General features: G+C 47.1%; 1 protein-coding gene across 2 annotated transcripts in view; it reads left to right on the top strand.

Moving 5' to 3' along the window:
* The first annotated feature begins 589 nt into the window (after nt 1-589).
* The window catches only part of NT5E (5'-nucleotidase ecto), a 55111-nt gene continuing 38019 nt past the window's right edge, over nt 590-17681 (top strand). For both annotated transcript variants that reach the window (XM_044917388.1, XM_021693333.2), the window contains exon 1: nt 590-1011. In XM_044917388.1, the coding sequence (XP_044773323.1) occupies nt 673-1011 (339 nt within the window). In that variant the 5' untranslated portion in view covers nt 590-672. The remainder of the gene's footprint in view (nt 1012-17681) is intronic.

Raw genomic sequence — 17681 nt, 5'->3', positions numbered from 1 at the left:
GTCTACACAGCGTGGACTTGGTGCGTTCTCCAACTGGAAAGACAGCGGTCAGCCACGTCTCACAGTCCGTTTCTGGCTTCCACAGCTCAAAAGGCAAACTGCTCCTCTCTCCTGCCTCTCTTTACTCCTCTCTCTCTCCCCGTCATCTCGCGCATCTTTTCTTTCCCCTCTTTTCCCGCTTTCGCTCTTTCAAGTGATGAGCTCAAGCAAGCACAAGCCCAGCACAAACCGTGCCTTCCCCTCGGGAAAAACTCCCGCCTCAGCAGAGGCTAGAAACAGCAAGGGCCAAGACGCGGGGTGGCAACCCCCGCCCGCACCCGGGAAAGCGCAGCCCACCAGCTGTGGGGTTGCGGGCTCCCCCGCATCGTGGCCAGCGCCCGCGCCCCGCCGGGAACAACCTCCTTACTGTTGCTGCTGGCAGCGGGTGCCAGCCGCCAGCCCCGGCGCGCCGCGGCCGCCCCGGGTGCCAGGGTCGCATCGGGTGACTGCGCGGGCGTGCGCCGGGCTGTGGGGCCGGCCTCCGGACTGAAGGAGGCCCGCCCCCGCCGCGCCGCGCCCCGCCCCGCCCCGCCAGCCCGGGCGCCTAGCTCCCGCGCCCGCCGCCTCCACTCGCAGCCACTCGCCGCTGCTCGCCCGGCCAGCCAGCACGCTCGCACTCCTCGCGCCGCCGCCATGGGTCGCGGAACCGCACGAGCCCCGGCGCTGCGGCTCCTCGCGCTGGGCGCGCTGCTGTGCCCGGCGGCTGGCGCCTGGGAACTCACCATCCTGCACACCAACGACGTGCACAGCCGGCTGGAGCAGACGAGCGAGGACTCGAGCAAGTGTGTCAACGCCAGCCGCTGCGTGGGCGGCGTGGCGCGGCTCTTCACCAAGGTGCAGCAGATCCGCCGCACCGACCCGCACGTGCTGCTGCTCGACGCTGGCGACCAGTACCAGGGCACCATCTGGTTCACCGTGTACAAGGGCGCCGAGGTGGCGCACTTCATGAACGCCCTGCGCTACGATGCCATGGTAAGTGCGGCTAGCCGGGGAGGCTGGCGAGCCCCGGGGTAGGAGCTCCGAACCGAGAGGGCAGCCGGCGCGGAGGAGCAGCCGATGGCGTGGCACCGGGTGGCCGGCGTGGCACCGGGTGGCCGGCCTCGCACCGGGCTCAGGGCGATGTGGGAAGAAAGCGGGACTCTGGCCGGCGTGCCAGGTAGATGCAGACATAGAGGTCCCTTGGATGATTGGTCTTAAACGGACTGATGTGGTTGCGCGGGTTGTTTGGAGGAGAGCGACTCAGCCCTACCTCCGAGGGCGTCAGCTGGCGTACGCTGGAGCCTTGGCAATTATCCAGGATCAGCGACAGAAGTAGAATGTTTTATTTCGGTTTTATTGGAGGGAAAACTCAGGGCCAAAGAGGTTGAGTACAATGTCCTGGTCACCAGCTCCAAAAGAGAGAGACACGATAAGAATGGATTCCAGATCCCTTACATGTCGCAGCTTGAGCCTGATTTAGCTCACAAGCTTGGGGTAGGGTCCTGGCTCCGCTGTCTTCTGTGTGCAAGTTATTTAGTCTCTCTGTGCCTCACTTCCAGCTTCTACAAGATGAGGATCTACCTCAGAGGGTTGCCTGATGCATAGCATGGCCTCTGTAAATGTTAGTTCTTTTTATTACCAGATACTTCTCCCAAGGTTTTTTAAAAAGGAAGAAAGAAAGAAACTTCCAGAAAGAACGAAAATGCTGAAACACTGGGGGTTCAAAGGATTTCGGTAAAATCAGTTTGGCAGCACAGGTTTAGAGAGTCCAACTGAAGAGGTGAGGCACTTGAAACATGTGCAAGAGTTTAAGTCCAAGCTCGCAAATGCTCTATGAAAGGCAATGCCTTATTTGTTGGACTAAACTCTAGAAAATGAGCAGAGAGGGGCTATGCAGTAATAAATATGACCAAAACATATATATGTGGTTTTTTTTTTCATCAAACCACCACCCAAGTTTAACCCAGTGTAAAACCCTAGAGTAAAGGGATTCTGTGGAGAAACAGGGGACAAGAAATCTTAAGAGCTTTAGAAGAGGAAGAAGAGAGCACCCGTCCAGGGGGAAGGGAAGGAGAGGTGGGGTCCAGGCTGGGGTACAGAGGGCTAACAATACACTTAATATGAAAACAGCCCAGAGGTTATTTTTCGCCTGGAAACTTGGAGAAGGGAGGACAGGAAAAGATGATAAGGTAGAGCTGTTTGGTTTTTTCCGCCACCAAGAAAGCTCATCCTAGAGAGATGAGAGATGGGCAGAGGGAGTTCCTCTCCATTCTGATGGCTGCTTGTAAGGTTATTGGAGACACTGAAAGCATAGGGATTCAAACAAATCCCTATGCCTCTGAGTCCATGGGTGGGGGGAGTGGGGCTCACCAGCAGCTGTCTGGACTGCGCAGAAGAATGGGGGGGCGGGTCTCAAGAACCCTGTATGGTCTCTTATCATCGGTATCTCCATAGCCCAACCTGCCTGATGCTTTGTGTGGGATAATAACAGAATAAATATTTACTGAATTGAATCGTTACTAGCTTACATCTCCATTTCCTCCCAGAAGGGTAAAATAAACATCATGTGAGTTTGTTTTGATTTCACATATAAATCACCACTCTTAAACTTTTCTCTTTGTGATATACCCTTTTCTCCATAGCTATGTAAACTCCTTTTGGTGAGAAAAAAAAAAATGGAGAATTCCTAGTTTTCCCTAATACTAATGTTTTCCTCTTTAAGTCAAATCGAGCCCATGATGTTAATTATCCTATCAAGTGTTTATGATAGGACTCTGAGTGAGGCTGGAGCAATTTGCTGCAAGTTACAGCGCATCACCACTGGGAAGTATTTAGAATGCTTTTTGTTGGCTGGAGTAATTTTCTTTCAAGTTTCACTCAAAATAATTGGACTGGGGCCTGAGGAAAAATAGGCTACTTTATAATGTTGACAGGAGGTAAAGAGGGGGAGTCTGATGGCCACGTTCCTGATAGTATCTCATCATCTGTGCCCTTCTGGGGTTTGACAAACATGATTTGACCTGCGTAGAATCCTAGTCGTGTTATGCCTTAGTGTGTGATAAAGCTCTGCCGTATTCTTGTTTTACAGAAATTTTTTATTGTCATTTTGCTTATAGTATTCTAAGCTCAGGGAATTTATTGCTGTTCTGCTATAAATATTGGCCTCCTCCATCCACTCGCTCACCACATCTTCAATTCCAGGGAGCTGGAGATTCTGGTTAGGGTGGAAAACAGTTGTCGAGGGGCATCTCCAGTTCTCTAGAAACTGGACTTGGTTAGAGGAGCTACATCTAAGGCCTCAAGGTTATAGAGGGTAAAGAGGAAGCTACTAGAATCTAGCTTCACCCCAGGAGCCTTGGAGGAGGTGTAGACTTTCTAGACCTGCCTGTCCCAGCGAGCGCTGCCGAAGCAGTTCTGATGCCTCCAGAGGCCCCAGGGCCAGCCCGGAGACCCCCTAGACCCAGCTGCCAGGCAGGGAATTGTAGAGGGAGAATTTCAGAAGCCACTAGTTGGTATAACTGTCTTGGTGGAAGGATGAGTGTCCCCTAAGGCGTGAGGAGGACAGCACAGAGGCACTCACAGTGTGAGCCAGCCCGGTTCCTTTCTCTGACTGGGAAACAAGAGGGATAACCCCCACCCCGCTGTGTAGGATTCTTGTGAGCAGTGCATAACATAACAAATGTAAAAATCCCTGGCACCCTGCTGGATCATAGGAAGTGCTCAGTAAAGGTTAGTTCTGGGTGCCCTGCCAGGGGTAAAAAAAGAAGAAGAAGAAAAAGAAGAAGGCTGTGAGGAAGGGAAGGTTTGGGTTTTACAGAGTCAGTTGATCTGATTCTGACTGCCTGGCATACTCTACCCACCTCATCTGCCCCCTCCAACATCTTTTCTAAGCCCCATTGTGTAAACAATTCTTTTTTTTTTTTTTAAGAGTTTTTTTTATTTATTTGAGAGAGAGAGAGACAGCCAGAGGAAACACAAGCAGGGGGAATGGGAGAGGGAGAAGCAGGCTTCCCACCGAACAGGGAGCCTGATGCGGGGCTCGATCCCAGGACCCTGGGATCATGACCTGAGCCTAAAGGCAGACGCTTAACGACTGAGCCACCCAGGCGCGCCTGTGTAAACTATTCTTAATGCTTACTCATGGAGTGGACTTGTGAAAGCCGCTGAGAGCACACAGTTTGAGAGATTTGTCTAAAGAGGTGGGACTCCCACCATTGGGGCGCGCTGGGAGGAAGTGAGCTTCGGGGAGAAGGGCAGCCTCCTTTGTAGCTGGCTCTTGCCCCTGAGCCCACTCTCTGTCAGCAAACCGCTCCTTGGTGCTTGATCCAGCAGGCAGGGTGGGGACTCTGGTCCCTGCCTTAACTCACCCCGGGGGTGCCCCCAATCAGATCGCCTTTCATCAACATTCTCCACCTCCTGCATGAGCAACCACTCTGTTTAATGTTCCTGTTTGTGTGTACTTGCAGAACTTTTATCATAGTTAAGGGTCTTATGTTTTTAAATTATGTAACTCGTTCTATTGCTCAGATCATTCTGTTTTGTCCTCAACTGGTTGGGTTTTCTTTTTTTTTTTTTTTTTTTTTTGAAGGTAGTTGACACAAAATGTTACATTAGTTTCAAGTGTACAACAATGTGGTTGGACAATAGGCTGTGCTCACCTCAAGTGTAGCTGCCCTGTGTCCCCGCACAGCGTGCAACGGTATCACTGACTGAACTCATCCTGGGCCTTTTATTCCAGAGACTTCTTCCTTCCGTAACTGGAAGCCTGTATTTCCCACTGCCCCCTCACGCATTTTGCCCAACCCCACACCCTTTCCCTCTGGCCACGGTTAGCTTATTCTCTGTATTTATAGTTTGATTCTGCTTTTTAAGCGGGTTGTTTTCATGCTTGTCCGCATCTGTGCTGGCTCTGTGGGTATACCCTGCATCATGCCGCACAGAGACCTCCACAGATTTTACCCTCCTCTCCCCCGGTGATGGTTTAGGACGCACAAGTACACTGCTCCGAATGGCTTCCTGCTCTTCCGGCCTGGGAGGCTTTCTTTGGGATCCATAGCCAAGGGCGGAATTGCTGGTCACGGGGATGGGTATCCTTACTTTGACTGAGGACTGCCTGAGTGACAGGAGTGCTCTGTTCTCCCCAGGCTCCACACCCACACAGATGTGAAGCCCCCAATCCTTACCCATAGCCTGCAGCATTATCCAGCTTTCCAGTAGGTATGAAATGTCCTCTCATTATGTGATCTTCTATTTTTCTAATAACTGGTGACTTTGGCATATTTACTTTTTGCATTTCGTCTTCCCTATCTGCATGTTCGCAACCTTTCCCCTTTAAAAAAAAAATAGGTTTAGGGGCACCTGGGTGGCTCAGTCGCTTGAGTGTCCGACTCTTGGTTTCTGCTCAGGTCATGATCTCAGGGTCCTGGGATGGAGGCCCACCCCCCCCCCCCAGTGGGGCTCTGCACTCAGCGGGGAGTCTACTGGAGACTCCCTCTCTCCCTCTACCGCTCCCCCCACTTGCGTGCTGGCACTCACTCTCTAAATAAATAAATAAATAAATGGGGGGACGCCTGGGTGGCTCAGTCAATTAAGCATCTGACTCTTGGTTTTGGCTCAGGTCATGATCTCCTGGTTGGGAGATGGAGCCCCATGTAGGGCTCCTCACTCAGTGCGGAGTCTGCTTCCCCCTGCCCCTCCCCCGACATGCACTTGCATGTGCGCGTGCGCGCTCTCTCTCTAAAATAAATAAATACATCTTTAAATAAATAATTAAGTTTACTCTATTTTTCATGATTTTCTAGGAGTTCTAGATATTGATCTGTGATCAATTTTAGAAATTGCAAATATCTTCTGAGTATGTTAAATCTATTAACTCAATCCATAGTGTCTTTCATTGAATAGAAATCCTTCATTTGGTATAATCAAATTACTCTTTTTTTTTTTGCCTTGTGATTTGTGCTTTTGAAAATTTATATAAGAGTTTATTAATTTGAAGCTTATCATCCCCAGTACTCACCACCAGAAATTCAGAGATCAGTACTGTTCTCTCTGCCTTTTGAGAGATAATAAATTTATAATCTGGGGCTATGCTGTTCACCTCTCTGGATCACCAGTTCCTCATCTATAACTAAGAGATTTGAACCAGCTCATTCTGAGGTTCTGCGCATTTCTAAACAAATCATCCTAAGAAATGTTTTGATCTAATTTCAGTTCAGTGAAATGTTTTGATTCAGTGAAGGGGCAGGAGGATGGGGCAGAGGTACAGAGGCAGGAATCTGCAAGATTCTGGACCAGCCTGGACCAGAGCTGAGGTGGCAGGAACCATGGGAGATGAGGTTGTACACGGCTTAAAGGCCACTCTGAAAACTTTGGGCTCTCCTCTGTTGTCACGGTAGGGGGGTGGGAAACTGGAGGTTTCTGAGTAGAAGGTGACTGTGGTATAATAAAAAATTGATATTTCATCTTTATTCTCAGTTCCTGACACACAGCCCTCCAAACGCTTGGAATCTCCTGAGTGATGAGAGTCTTTTGTATGCTAATGAGATGATTGATGGCTGGGGACCACTAGATAGCTTCAGAAGGAGGACTGGCCGTCAGAAAATCCAAGCCACAACTAGAGGATTGGAACTTTCCTCCTCCCCTCAACCTCCTGGGAGGGGAGAGTGGCTGGAGATTGAGTTAATCAGCAATTGCCAGTGATTTAATCAATCATGCCTATGTGATAAAAACCCCCTAAATGATGCAGTTCAGAGAGTTTCTGGTTTGGTACCGGGAGGGTGGTGTGCCCAGAGAGGGCACGGAAGCTCTACCAGACCCCAGCCCCCGGCATACCTTGCCCTATGCATGTCTTCTGCTTGGCTATCCCTGAGTTGTAGCCTTTATAATACACCAATAATAGTAACTAAGGCACTTTCCTGGGTTCTGTGAGTTGTTCTAGCAAATTATCAAACCTGTGGAAGGGGTCATTGTTGTACACCCAGCTGGTAACCCCAGAGATCTGAAGAATTGGTTGATGTGAGAAAAAAAAACCTCTCGGTGACAGGGAAATCACAGTTTTGGAGGATAAGCAGAAATGGATGGGAGGCAGAAGACCCCCGAGAAGAGGGTGGAGAAGAGGCTGGGAGGCAGTCTAGGGTGAAATGATCCCTGAACTATGGTGATGGTTTGGAAAGAAAGGCTGAGTCCACGGGAAGGTTTCAGTGGGTAGGCAGTATGGCATGGGGCTAAGAGGATGACCTGTGGGGTGACTGCCTGGGATCAGGTCCCCTCCCTGCCACTTAAAAGTCTGTGGGCTGAGAGCAGGTTATTTAATCTCATGAATCCTCCATCTCATGTGTGAGATGGGTGTGATAACAGTCTTCACCGCAGAGGTTGTTGTGGAGTCAAAAGGACACCATAGTTCATGGGAAGCGCTTAGCACAGTGCCAGCTCACGGTGAGGCATTAGGAAGTGCTGGCCCTGCTCACCTTCTGGGGCAGGAGTGACTCAGGAGAGGGTACAATCAAAAGATGACTAAGAGGGTTCAAGCCAGGTGCACAGGGAGAGTCAGCAGGGTTTGACACTACCACCCACGAGCAGGGGTTCTTCTAGTTAACCTTACCCCCTGATGGCTGAAGCCTGCTATTTGCAGCACAGAAATGTAGTCTAAAGGCTCCTCCTGAGCTTACTAGACAGGACTGAACCCTCTGGAACTGTGGCAGACAGGGGCAATGGAAAGAGATCTGGACAGGACATCACGACACCTGGGTTTTCCTGCTTGCCTCTTCCTACTCATCAGCTATGTGAGTTTGAGCAGGGGATTCCTCTTCTATAGGACAGAGGAATTGAAGAGGGTGGCCCATTGCATGTCACTCAGCACAGCAGGCCCTGTCCTGCCCTCTGTTTTGCTTCTAATCTACCAGTATGACTTGGTTTGTCCCAGAACTTAATTTTATGTACAAGTCTAAGTTTGCTTGACAACTCTCTTACTCTCCCCCACAGTTACTGTCACAACAGCTAATTCCTTGTGGAGAGATGGCTTGGGTCTTCTCCCAATGGTACCTTCCATTGGACACTGTTTCCAGATAAAGAGGTTCTCAGGATATGAATGGAGCATTACTCTATTTGTAATAGAAAATGATGGCCTAAGGGATGGTAGGATGATGAGCCCAGTTTCAAGCCTGTTGTCTTTATGGCCCTTTTATTCATTCTGTCCAAAAATATTCACTAAGCACTACATGTGCCAGGCTCCCTGCTAAGTGCTGAGCAGAGCAAATCAGACTTGCTAGGGAGAAACCTGCTATTCGGTGGATAGAAGGCAGTGCCCAGTTGAGCCCTTCTTGACCACATAGAGAGTCTGGGCAAGACCTATGAAGGAGGGTGATAAGCAAAAGAAAGCATAAATGCCTGACATTCTAACACCTGACCATGGGAATTCAAGAACCAAAGATCTGGTCTGAAGAAGACACAACGTCAAGCCCTCAGATGTGTCATACATATCCAAATGCATAGTGGAGAGAGGGGAGGGGGGAAATATGGTGGAGGAGTAGGGGACCCTATTTCAACTGGTCCCCAGAATTGAGCTGGATATCTACCAGACCACTCTGAGCACCCACGAAACCAGCCTGAGATGTAAGAAGATCTGGATCTCTACAAACAGAATATCGCAGGCGGTTGGTTTTGAGGTACGAAGCGGAGAGCTGTGATTCTGTGGGCAGATATCGGAGGATAAACGGCAGCAGGAGGGTGCCTGGCCGTGGGGATCCTACACTGCCAGTGAGTGACAGCCTCGCGTGCTGCAGACAGGCACAGACTCGCAGACCGGTAGTGGCGGGGAAAGGACTTTAGGTCAGGCCCCCGGGGCGGGAACCTGGAGCAGCTGGGTCGTGCGCACGTGAACTGAGAGCGGCTGGCGGTTTTAGAAGCACAAAGGGCAGAGACGTGCCCCGACCTGGAGGCAGGACTGGGGGCACTGCGGAGGGGTGCACAACCCAGGACGCTGCAATTTATAGCAGCACAGACAGAAATGGAGACAGTGTGGCCTGGAGAGCTCACTGAAGAACAGACCGAGGACTCTCTGATCTGAGGCAGAGGGTTGGGAACGGTCTCTTCTGCTCTGACTCGCGGAAGAGAGGCGGAAAGCCGCCAGGGAAAGCCCCCAGAGAACAAAAGCCCCCAAAACTGATTCCCACCGAGCCCATCCCCCACCACAGGGGAGCAGGGCAAGTCCGCCCAAACAGGGTTGCCTGAGTAACAGCGCGGCAGGCCCCTCCCCCAGAAGACAGGCTGGGAAAACAAGAGGTCAGCAACCCTAAGGTCCCAAGAAAACAGGTGCATCTTGCTTGGGTTCTGGTCAATAATTTGGACTCTATACATTCCCTCAAACACCCATCAACAGAATGACTAGGAGGAAGAGCCCCCAAAACAGAAAAGACTCAGAGATTATGACTTATGCTGCAGATTTACAAATGGATGCAGATATAACCAAGATGTCGGAGATGGAATTCAGGCTAGCAATTGTGAAGACAATGGCTAGAATGGAGAAATCAATTAATGGCAACATAGAGTCTCTAAGGGCAGAAATGAAAGCTGAATTGGCAGAACTTAAAAATGCTATCAGTGAGCTCCAATCCAATCTAGATAATCTAACAGCTAGGGTAACTGAGGCAGAAGAACGAATAAGTGACCTGGAAGACAATATAATAGATAAAAAGGGAAAAGAGGACGCCAGGGAAAAACAACTAAGAATCCGTGAAAATAGAATCAGAGAAATAAGTGACACCATGAAGCGTTCCAATGTCAGAATAATTGGAATCCCGGAGGGAGTGGAGAGAGAGAGAGGACTAGAAGATGTATTTGAGCAAATCGTAGCGGAGAACTTCCCTAATCTGGGGAATGAAACAAACATTCGAGTCCTAGAGGCAGAGAGGACCCCTCTTAATATCAAGGAAAACAGACCAACACCCCGGCATGTAATAGTGAAACTTGCAAATCTTAGAACCAAGGAAACCATCTTAAGGGCAGTTAGGGGGAAGAGATTCCTTACGTACAGAGGGAGGAACATCAGAATAACATCAGACCTATCCACAGAGTCCTGACAAGCCAGAAAGGCCTGGCAAGACATATTCAGGGTACTAAATGAGAAGAACATGCAGCCAAGAATACTTTATCTGGCAAGGCTTTAGAATGGTTGGAGAGATGCAGAGCTTCCATGACCGACAGAAACTGAAAGAATATGTGACCACTAAGCCGGCTGTGCAAGAAATATTAAGGGGGGTTCTATAAAAGGAGAAAGACCCCAAGAGTGATCTACAACAGAAATTTACAGGGACAATCTATAAAAACAACATCTTCACAGGCAACATGATGACAATTAATTCATATCTTTCAATCATATCTTTCAATTCATAATCACTCTCAATGTGAATGGCCTAAACACTCCCATAAAATGGCACAGGGTTGCAGATCGGATAAAAAGACAGGACCCATCCATATGCTGTCTACAAGAGGCTCATTTTGAACCTAAAGATACATCCAGACTGAAAGTGAAGGGATGGAGATCCATCTTCCATGCCAGTGGACCTCAAAAGAAAGCTGGGGTAGCAATTCTTTTATCAGACAAATTAGATTTTAAACTAAAGTCTGTAATAAGAGACACAGAAGGACACTATATCATCCTTAAAGGGTCTATCCAACAAGAAGATCTAACAATTGTAAATATCTATGCCCCCAACATGGGAGCAGCCATCTACATAAGCCAACTGTTAACCAAAATAAAGAGGCATATTGATAACAATACGTTAACTGTAGGAGACCTCAATACTCCACTCTCAGCAATGGACAGATCATGTAAGCAGAAAATCAACAAGGAAACAAGAGCTTTGAATGATACATTGGACCAGATGGACCTCATAGATATTTACAGAACATTCCACCCTAAAACAACAGAATACTCATTCTTCTCGAGTGCACATGGAACTTTCTCCAGAATAGACCATATACTGGGTCACAAATCAGGTCTCAACCGATACCAAAAGATTGAGATTATTTCCTGCATATTCTCAGACCACAGTGCTCTAAAACTGGGACTCAATCACAAGAAAAAAATTGGCAGAAATTCAAACACTTGGAAGCTAAAGACCACTCTACTCAAGAATGTTTGGGTCCACCAGGAAATCAAAGAAGAACTTAAACAATTCATGGAAATCAATGAGAATGAAAACACATCGGTCCAAAACCTTTGGGATACTGCAAAGGCGGTCCTAAGGGGGAAATACATAGCCATCCAAGCCTCGCTCAAAAAAATAGAAAAATCCCGAATGCACCAACTAACTCTATACCTTAAAGAACTAGAGAAAAAGCAACAAACGATGCGTAAGCCATGCATTAGAAGAGAAATAATTAAAATTAGAGCAGAAATCAATGAATTAGAAACCAGAAACACAGTAGATCAGATCAATGAAACTAGAAGTTGGTTTTTTGAAAGAATTAATAAGATCGATAAGTCACTGGCCAGACTTATCCAAAAGAAAAGAGAAAGGACCCAAATTAATAAAATTATTAATGAAAGGGGAGAGATCACGACTAACACCAAGGAACTAGAAACAATTATTAGAAATTATTATCAACAACTATATGCCAATAAACTGAGCAATCTGGATGAAATGGAAGCCTTCCTGGAAACCTATCAGCTGCCAAGACTGCAACAGGAAGAAATTGACAACCTGAATAGGCCAATAACCAGTAACGAGATTGAAGCAGTGATCAAAAAAGCTCCCAAAAAACAAGAGTCCAGGGCCTGATGGATTCCCTGGGGTATTCTACCAAACATTCAAAGAAGAAATAATACCTATTCTGCTGAAGCTGTTTCAAAAAAATAGAAACGGAAGGAAAACTTCCAAACTCATTCTGTGAGGCCAGCATTACCTTAATCCCCAAACCAGGCAAAGACCCCATCAAAAAGGAGAATTTCAGACCGATATCCCTGATGAATATGGATTCCAAAATCCTCAACAAAATCCTAGCTAATAGGATTCAAGAATACTAAAAGGATCATCCACCACGACCAAATGGGATTTATCCCCGGGATGCAAGAGTGGTTCAACATTCGCAAATCAATCAGTGTGATAGAACACATTAATAAGAGGAGGGAGAAGAACCATATGGTCCTCTCCACTGATGCAGAAAAAGCATTTGACGAAATACAACATCCTTTCCTGATTAAAACTCTCCAGAGTATAGGGATAGAGGGAACATTCCTCAAGTTCATAAAATCCATCTATGAAAAACCCACAGCCAGTATCATCCTCAATGGGGAAAAGCTGAGAGCCTTTCCCTTAAGATCAAGAACACATCAAGGATGCCCACTCTCACCATTGTTGTTCAACATAGTACTAGAAGTCATAGCAACAGCAATCAGACAACAAAAAGAAATAAAAGGTATTCAAATTGGCAAAGAAGAAGTCAAACTCTCTTTTCGCAGACGACATGATACTTTATGTGGAAAACCCAAAAGACTCCACCCCCAAATTACTAGAACTCATCCAGCAATTCAGTAATGTGTCAGGATACAAAATCAATGCACAGAAATCAGTTGCTTTCTTATACACTAACAACGCAACTGTAGAAAGAGAAATTAGAGAAACAATTCCATTTACAATAGCACCAAAAACCATAAGATACCTCGGAATAAACCTAACCAAAGAGGTAAAGGATCTATACTCTAGGAACTACAGAACACTCATGAAAGAAATTGAAGAAGACACAAAAAGATGGAAAAATATTCCATGCTCATGAATCAGAAGAATAAACGTTGTTAAAATGTCTATGCTACCCAGAGCAATCTATACCTTCAATGCCATCCCGATCAAAATTCCAATGACATGTTTCAAAGTGCTGGAACAAACAATCTAAAATTTGTATGGAATCAGAAAAGACCCCAAATTGCCAAGGAAATGTTGAAAAAGAAAAACAAAGCTGGGGGCATCACGCTGCCCGATTTCAAGCTATATTACAAAGCTGTGATCACCAAGACAGCATGGTACTGGCACAAAAACAGACATATAGACCAATGGAACAGAATAGAGAACCCAGATATGGACCCTCAACTCTGTGGTTAAATAATCTTTGACAAAGCAGGAAAAAACATGCAATGGAAAAAAGACAGTCTCTTCAATAAGTGGTGCTGGGAAAATTGGACAGCCACATGCAGAAGAATGAAACTCGACCATTCTCTAACACCACTCACAAAGATAAACTCAAAGTGGATGAAAGACCTCAATGGAAGACAGGAATCCATCAAAACCCTAGAAGAGAACATAGGCAGTAACCTCTTTGACATCGCCCACAGCAACTTCTTTCAAGATACATCTCCAAAAGCTAGTGAAACAAAAGCAAAAATGAACTTTGGGACTTCATCAAGATAAAAAGCTTCTGCACAGCAAAGGAAGCAGTCAATAAAACAAGGAGGCAACCCACAGAATGGGAGAAGATATTTGCAAATGACACTACTGATAAAGGGCTGGTATCCAAGATCTATAAAGAACTTCTCAAACTCAACACCCAAAAAACAAATAATCAAGTCAAAAAGTGGGCAGAAGATATGAACAGACACTTCTCTGAAGAAGACATACAAATGGCTAACAGACACATGAAAAAATGTTCATCATCATTAGCCATCAGGGAAATCCAAATCAAAACCACACTGAGATACCACCTTACACCAGTTAGAATGGCAAAAATGGACAGGGAAAGAAACAAGAAATGTTGGAGAGGTTGTGGAGAAAGGGGAACCCTCTTACACTGTTGGTGGGAATGCAAGTTGGTACAGCCACTTTGGAAAACAGTGTGGACGTTCCTCAAAAATTTAAAAATAGAGCTACCCTATGACCCAGCAATTGCACTCCTGGGTATTTCCCCCAATGACACAGATGTAGTGAAAAGAAGGGCCATATGCACCCCAATGTTCATAGCAGCAATGTCCACAATAGCCAAACTGTGGAAAGAGCCGAGATGCCCTTCAACAGATGAATGGATAAAGAAGATGTGGTCCATATATACAATGGAATATTACTCAGCCATCAGAAAGGATGAATACCCAACTTTTACATCAACATGGATGGGACTGGAGGAGATTATGCTAAGTGAAATAAGTCAAGTAGAGAAAGTCAATTATCATATGGTTTCACTTATTTGTGGAACATAAGGAATAGCATGGAGGACATTAGGAGAAGGAAGGGAAAAATGGGCAGGGGGAATTGGAGGGAGAGATGAACCATGAGAGACTATGGACTCTGAGAAACAAACAGGGTTCTAGAGGGGAGGGGGGAGGGGGGATGGGTTAGCCCGGTGATGGGTATTAAGGAGGGCACGTACTGCATGGAGCACTGGGTGTTATACGAAAACAATGGATCGTGGATCACTACATCAAAAACTAATGATGTATGGTGACTGACATAACACAATAAAATTAAAACAAACAAACAAAAAAACAAATGCATAATGGGCATGTTTCCTCTTTTCCCCAGAAAACTAATCCTGAGCCGAGAGAAGTCACCTTCCACTCAGGTGCTTTCAAAGTGTCTCACATCAAAGAAACTCTCAGAATTACTTTATCTTCCATAACAAGCCCAGGTTTGAGGAAGACAACTTAGCAATGCTAGTGTGTGAAGCTTGAAAGAGGTATATTGATGGCAGTGGTTTCTGTTTTCTTGTTTTTGTTTTTCAAGGCAAGTAAAGTCAGTAGCAAAGAAAATTAGACTCAGAGCTCCAAAGTTTTGACCGTCTGGGTGTCTGTGGATCCCCAAGCCTCAGTGATGTCAATGGCCCCCACCCCATCCTGTGGCTGTGGTTGTGGCCTTCCTACTTCCTGTCTTCCAGAGTGAGTCCCACACCAGAGGTGGGCTGAGTGAGCACCAGAGAGGGAGGGAGCAAAGGCAGGTTCTTAGCTCATCTTGTTCTTGTTCTGGCATGTAAGTTTCCTTAACTAAAAATTGGCAAAACAAACAAACCACAAACAAGTCACACATTGAGCCAACAGCTTTCAGCAGTTCACCTACAAATACACCTGAGTACTGTGTGAGCTCTTTCCATGTCCATTTTCTTCAACCACATAACTAGAATTTGAAAATTCTCTTGACACTTCTTTTCCTTCCCTTGAATAATTGATTCCATATATAAACCGCAGGTTGGCTGGAGCCCTCTAGCCCCTCAGGGATATAGTTAAACCTGCATGGAACCCAATGAGGCGAGCAGGTTACTCTACATGCAATGTTGTTATGTGCATTTTGCACATAGAGGGTTTGTACATTTTTCCATCTGATAGGGAAAACCTGAAATGCTGTCTGTTCAGGACTTGTTCATTCATTCTTTCAACAAACATTGAAGTGCTTGTGAGCTGGGTTGAGCCCCGGGATCTTTTCTGTCATTCAGTCAGAGGCCACGTTCACCTGCCAGGACCCACATGCCCTAGCCCACAACTAGGGGGTCGGGGGAGCACAACTCAACCCCAGAAATGGTCTACAACTCCAGAAATGTGTCAAGTCAACCTAACTTGCAATCGCCCCCTCTTAAGGTGGTTGTTGAGTCTCCCTGAATGATTGGCGACTAAGCCCAATTGTGGAATCGGTCAGGCTCTCCCTGCAAGCCTCCCATTATAGGGTGCACTGCAACCCCCGGTCCTTAGTGGGATGAGCTAGTGTGTAAATGACTAGCTAAATACCCATGCTGCGGATTTCTGACAAAGGGCTTTTTGACACTGCAGTTGATTTCTGTGGCTTATAACAAATCATTTTCCTTTGCATCAAGCATACTGCACTGCTCTTAAATCAATTATTTCCTTCCTTTTTCTTGTGAATTCATGTTTAAGCCTCTTGTCTTCACTTGGAACATTTGAGTGCCTCAGCCCTTGTGTTTTCATTGCCTCATCTGTTCATACAGTTGATGTCATTTGCCTGTGAGCTTCTCCTGACTGGCACTAAGGAGGTGAGGCTCACACTCTGAGCCCCTTTGGTCTTGAGCGGGCAGCGTTTGCCCATGTCTTTGGCAGGCTGTCTCACGCGTCCCTCCCTGTGGTCCCCACGTGGTTTACATATGGGTGCATGGATGGACGGATGGACATGCTCATGTCTTGCCTTGTCCCTGTCTGCCCTGTCACCTTCCTGAGCACAAGCACTAGGGCCTTGTTACTTGGCACCCTAGAACCCTGTAGGAAACTAGTTGAGTGATACCCAACCCTTCCAGGTATTTCCGTTAGGTCAGTTTGACAGAGTGGTTAAGACCTGGATGTTTAAGCCTCATTACTTTTGTTCAGACCTCAGCTCTGCCTCTTGCTAGTGGCAGGAGCACTGTGCCTCAGTTTCCCATCTATGAAAAGGACAAATAATAGCACCTACCTAATAGCTCTGTGAGGATTAAATGAGTCAATATGTGAACAGGGCCTGGCCATGTAGCATGAGAGTCTTAATGATCAGTCTTTCTTTTTGTCATATGTTTTATATTTTAAAAAACTCCTTCTTGAAATTCCCTTATGTCAAACTCCCTGGTAATTTTTACAGTCCTCTGTGAACAAAGCTGAGGCTCTGAAATGTCCCCTTTCAAATTCAGATATAGATATTCTTTGATAGACCAAATAGTTGGTCTCCTTAGCAGATTTCCAATAGGAAAAGACTCTAAAAAGTGCCATTTTCTCCCTAACTGCCATTATGAAATCTAAATAATGTTCTTGTGTATACACACAGGACACACAAAACCGTTCAAGCTCTTTTTAAGAATCCGTTTCATTCACAAACAAAGGCCAGTACGATATTAGTGGGAACGGTGATGCAGTTGACTAAACTCTTCACCTGCTTCTGAGCAGCTTGGTTTCTCTCACTTCACAAGATACTGCTTAGCTGTTTACCAAGTTTTGTTTTGTTTTGTTTTTTTAAATCCTGCCACCTTTGAAAAGTTTTAATGTCTCGCATACCAGATCAGAGTAAGGTGGAGCTTATATAAAGGAGCAGGTGGAGTGGTGGTTGTGTCATTCACTCAGTAAACAGCTGCTGGGCACTGGTGCCAGGTGTCCGTCGGGGTCACCAAGGACACAGGGGAAGTCGCGGCCCCTCCTGCCTTTGCGAGAGAGACGTGTGAGCCAACAGCCAGAAGGGCGAGTGGTGTCGGAGAAGTGCGTTTAGGGTGTGGCCGGTGCGGGGCGTCTGCCGCCCAGGTGGCACACCGAGGTGGCACGGAGGGCTTCACGGGGAGGTCACTCCCCTAGAGCTGCATCTGAGGCACTTCACTGCGTGGGTAGTTTAGTGTTCCTGGACCTGAGGGCCCCTGAAGTTTGGCAGAAGAAGTGAGCCAGCTCAGGGAGGTCAGGAAGGGACTGCTGTGGTGTCTGAGGAGTCGGGACTGTGATTTCGGTGGGAAGCGGGAGGCCCTGGAGGGACGCGAAGCAGGGGCTAGAAGCAGCCGTGGGCATGTTTTTGGAAGTGCATTCTCTAGGCCTGTGGTGAATGGGCAGGAGGTTTGTGAGCCTGGGGGCCAGGACACCGACTCGAAGACTCCAGAAAGGTCTGGGTGAGAAGTGAGGGAGCGGCGGGGGGGGGGGGGGGGGGGGGGGGGGGGGCGGAGGGGGAGGGACACCCCCCGGGGGGGAGGGGGTGGGGGGCCTGTCGACACAGCTTTGGTGTGCTGGCTGTCTTATT

Source organism: Neomonachus schauinslandi, chromosome 8, assembly GCF_002201575.2.
Source record: "Neomonachus schauinslandi chromosome 8, ASM220157v2, whole genome shotgun sequence".
Classification (NCBI taxonomy): domain Eukaryota; kingdom Metazoa; phylum Chordata; class Mammalia; order Carnivora; family Phocidae; genus Neomonachus; species Neomonachus schauinslandi.
The sequence above is the reverse complement of the archived record's forward strand: the minus strand, read 5'-3'. Positions and strand labels throughout refer to the sequence as shown.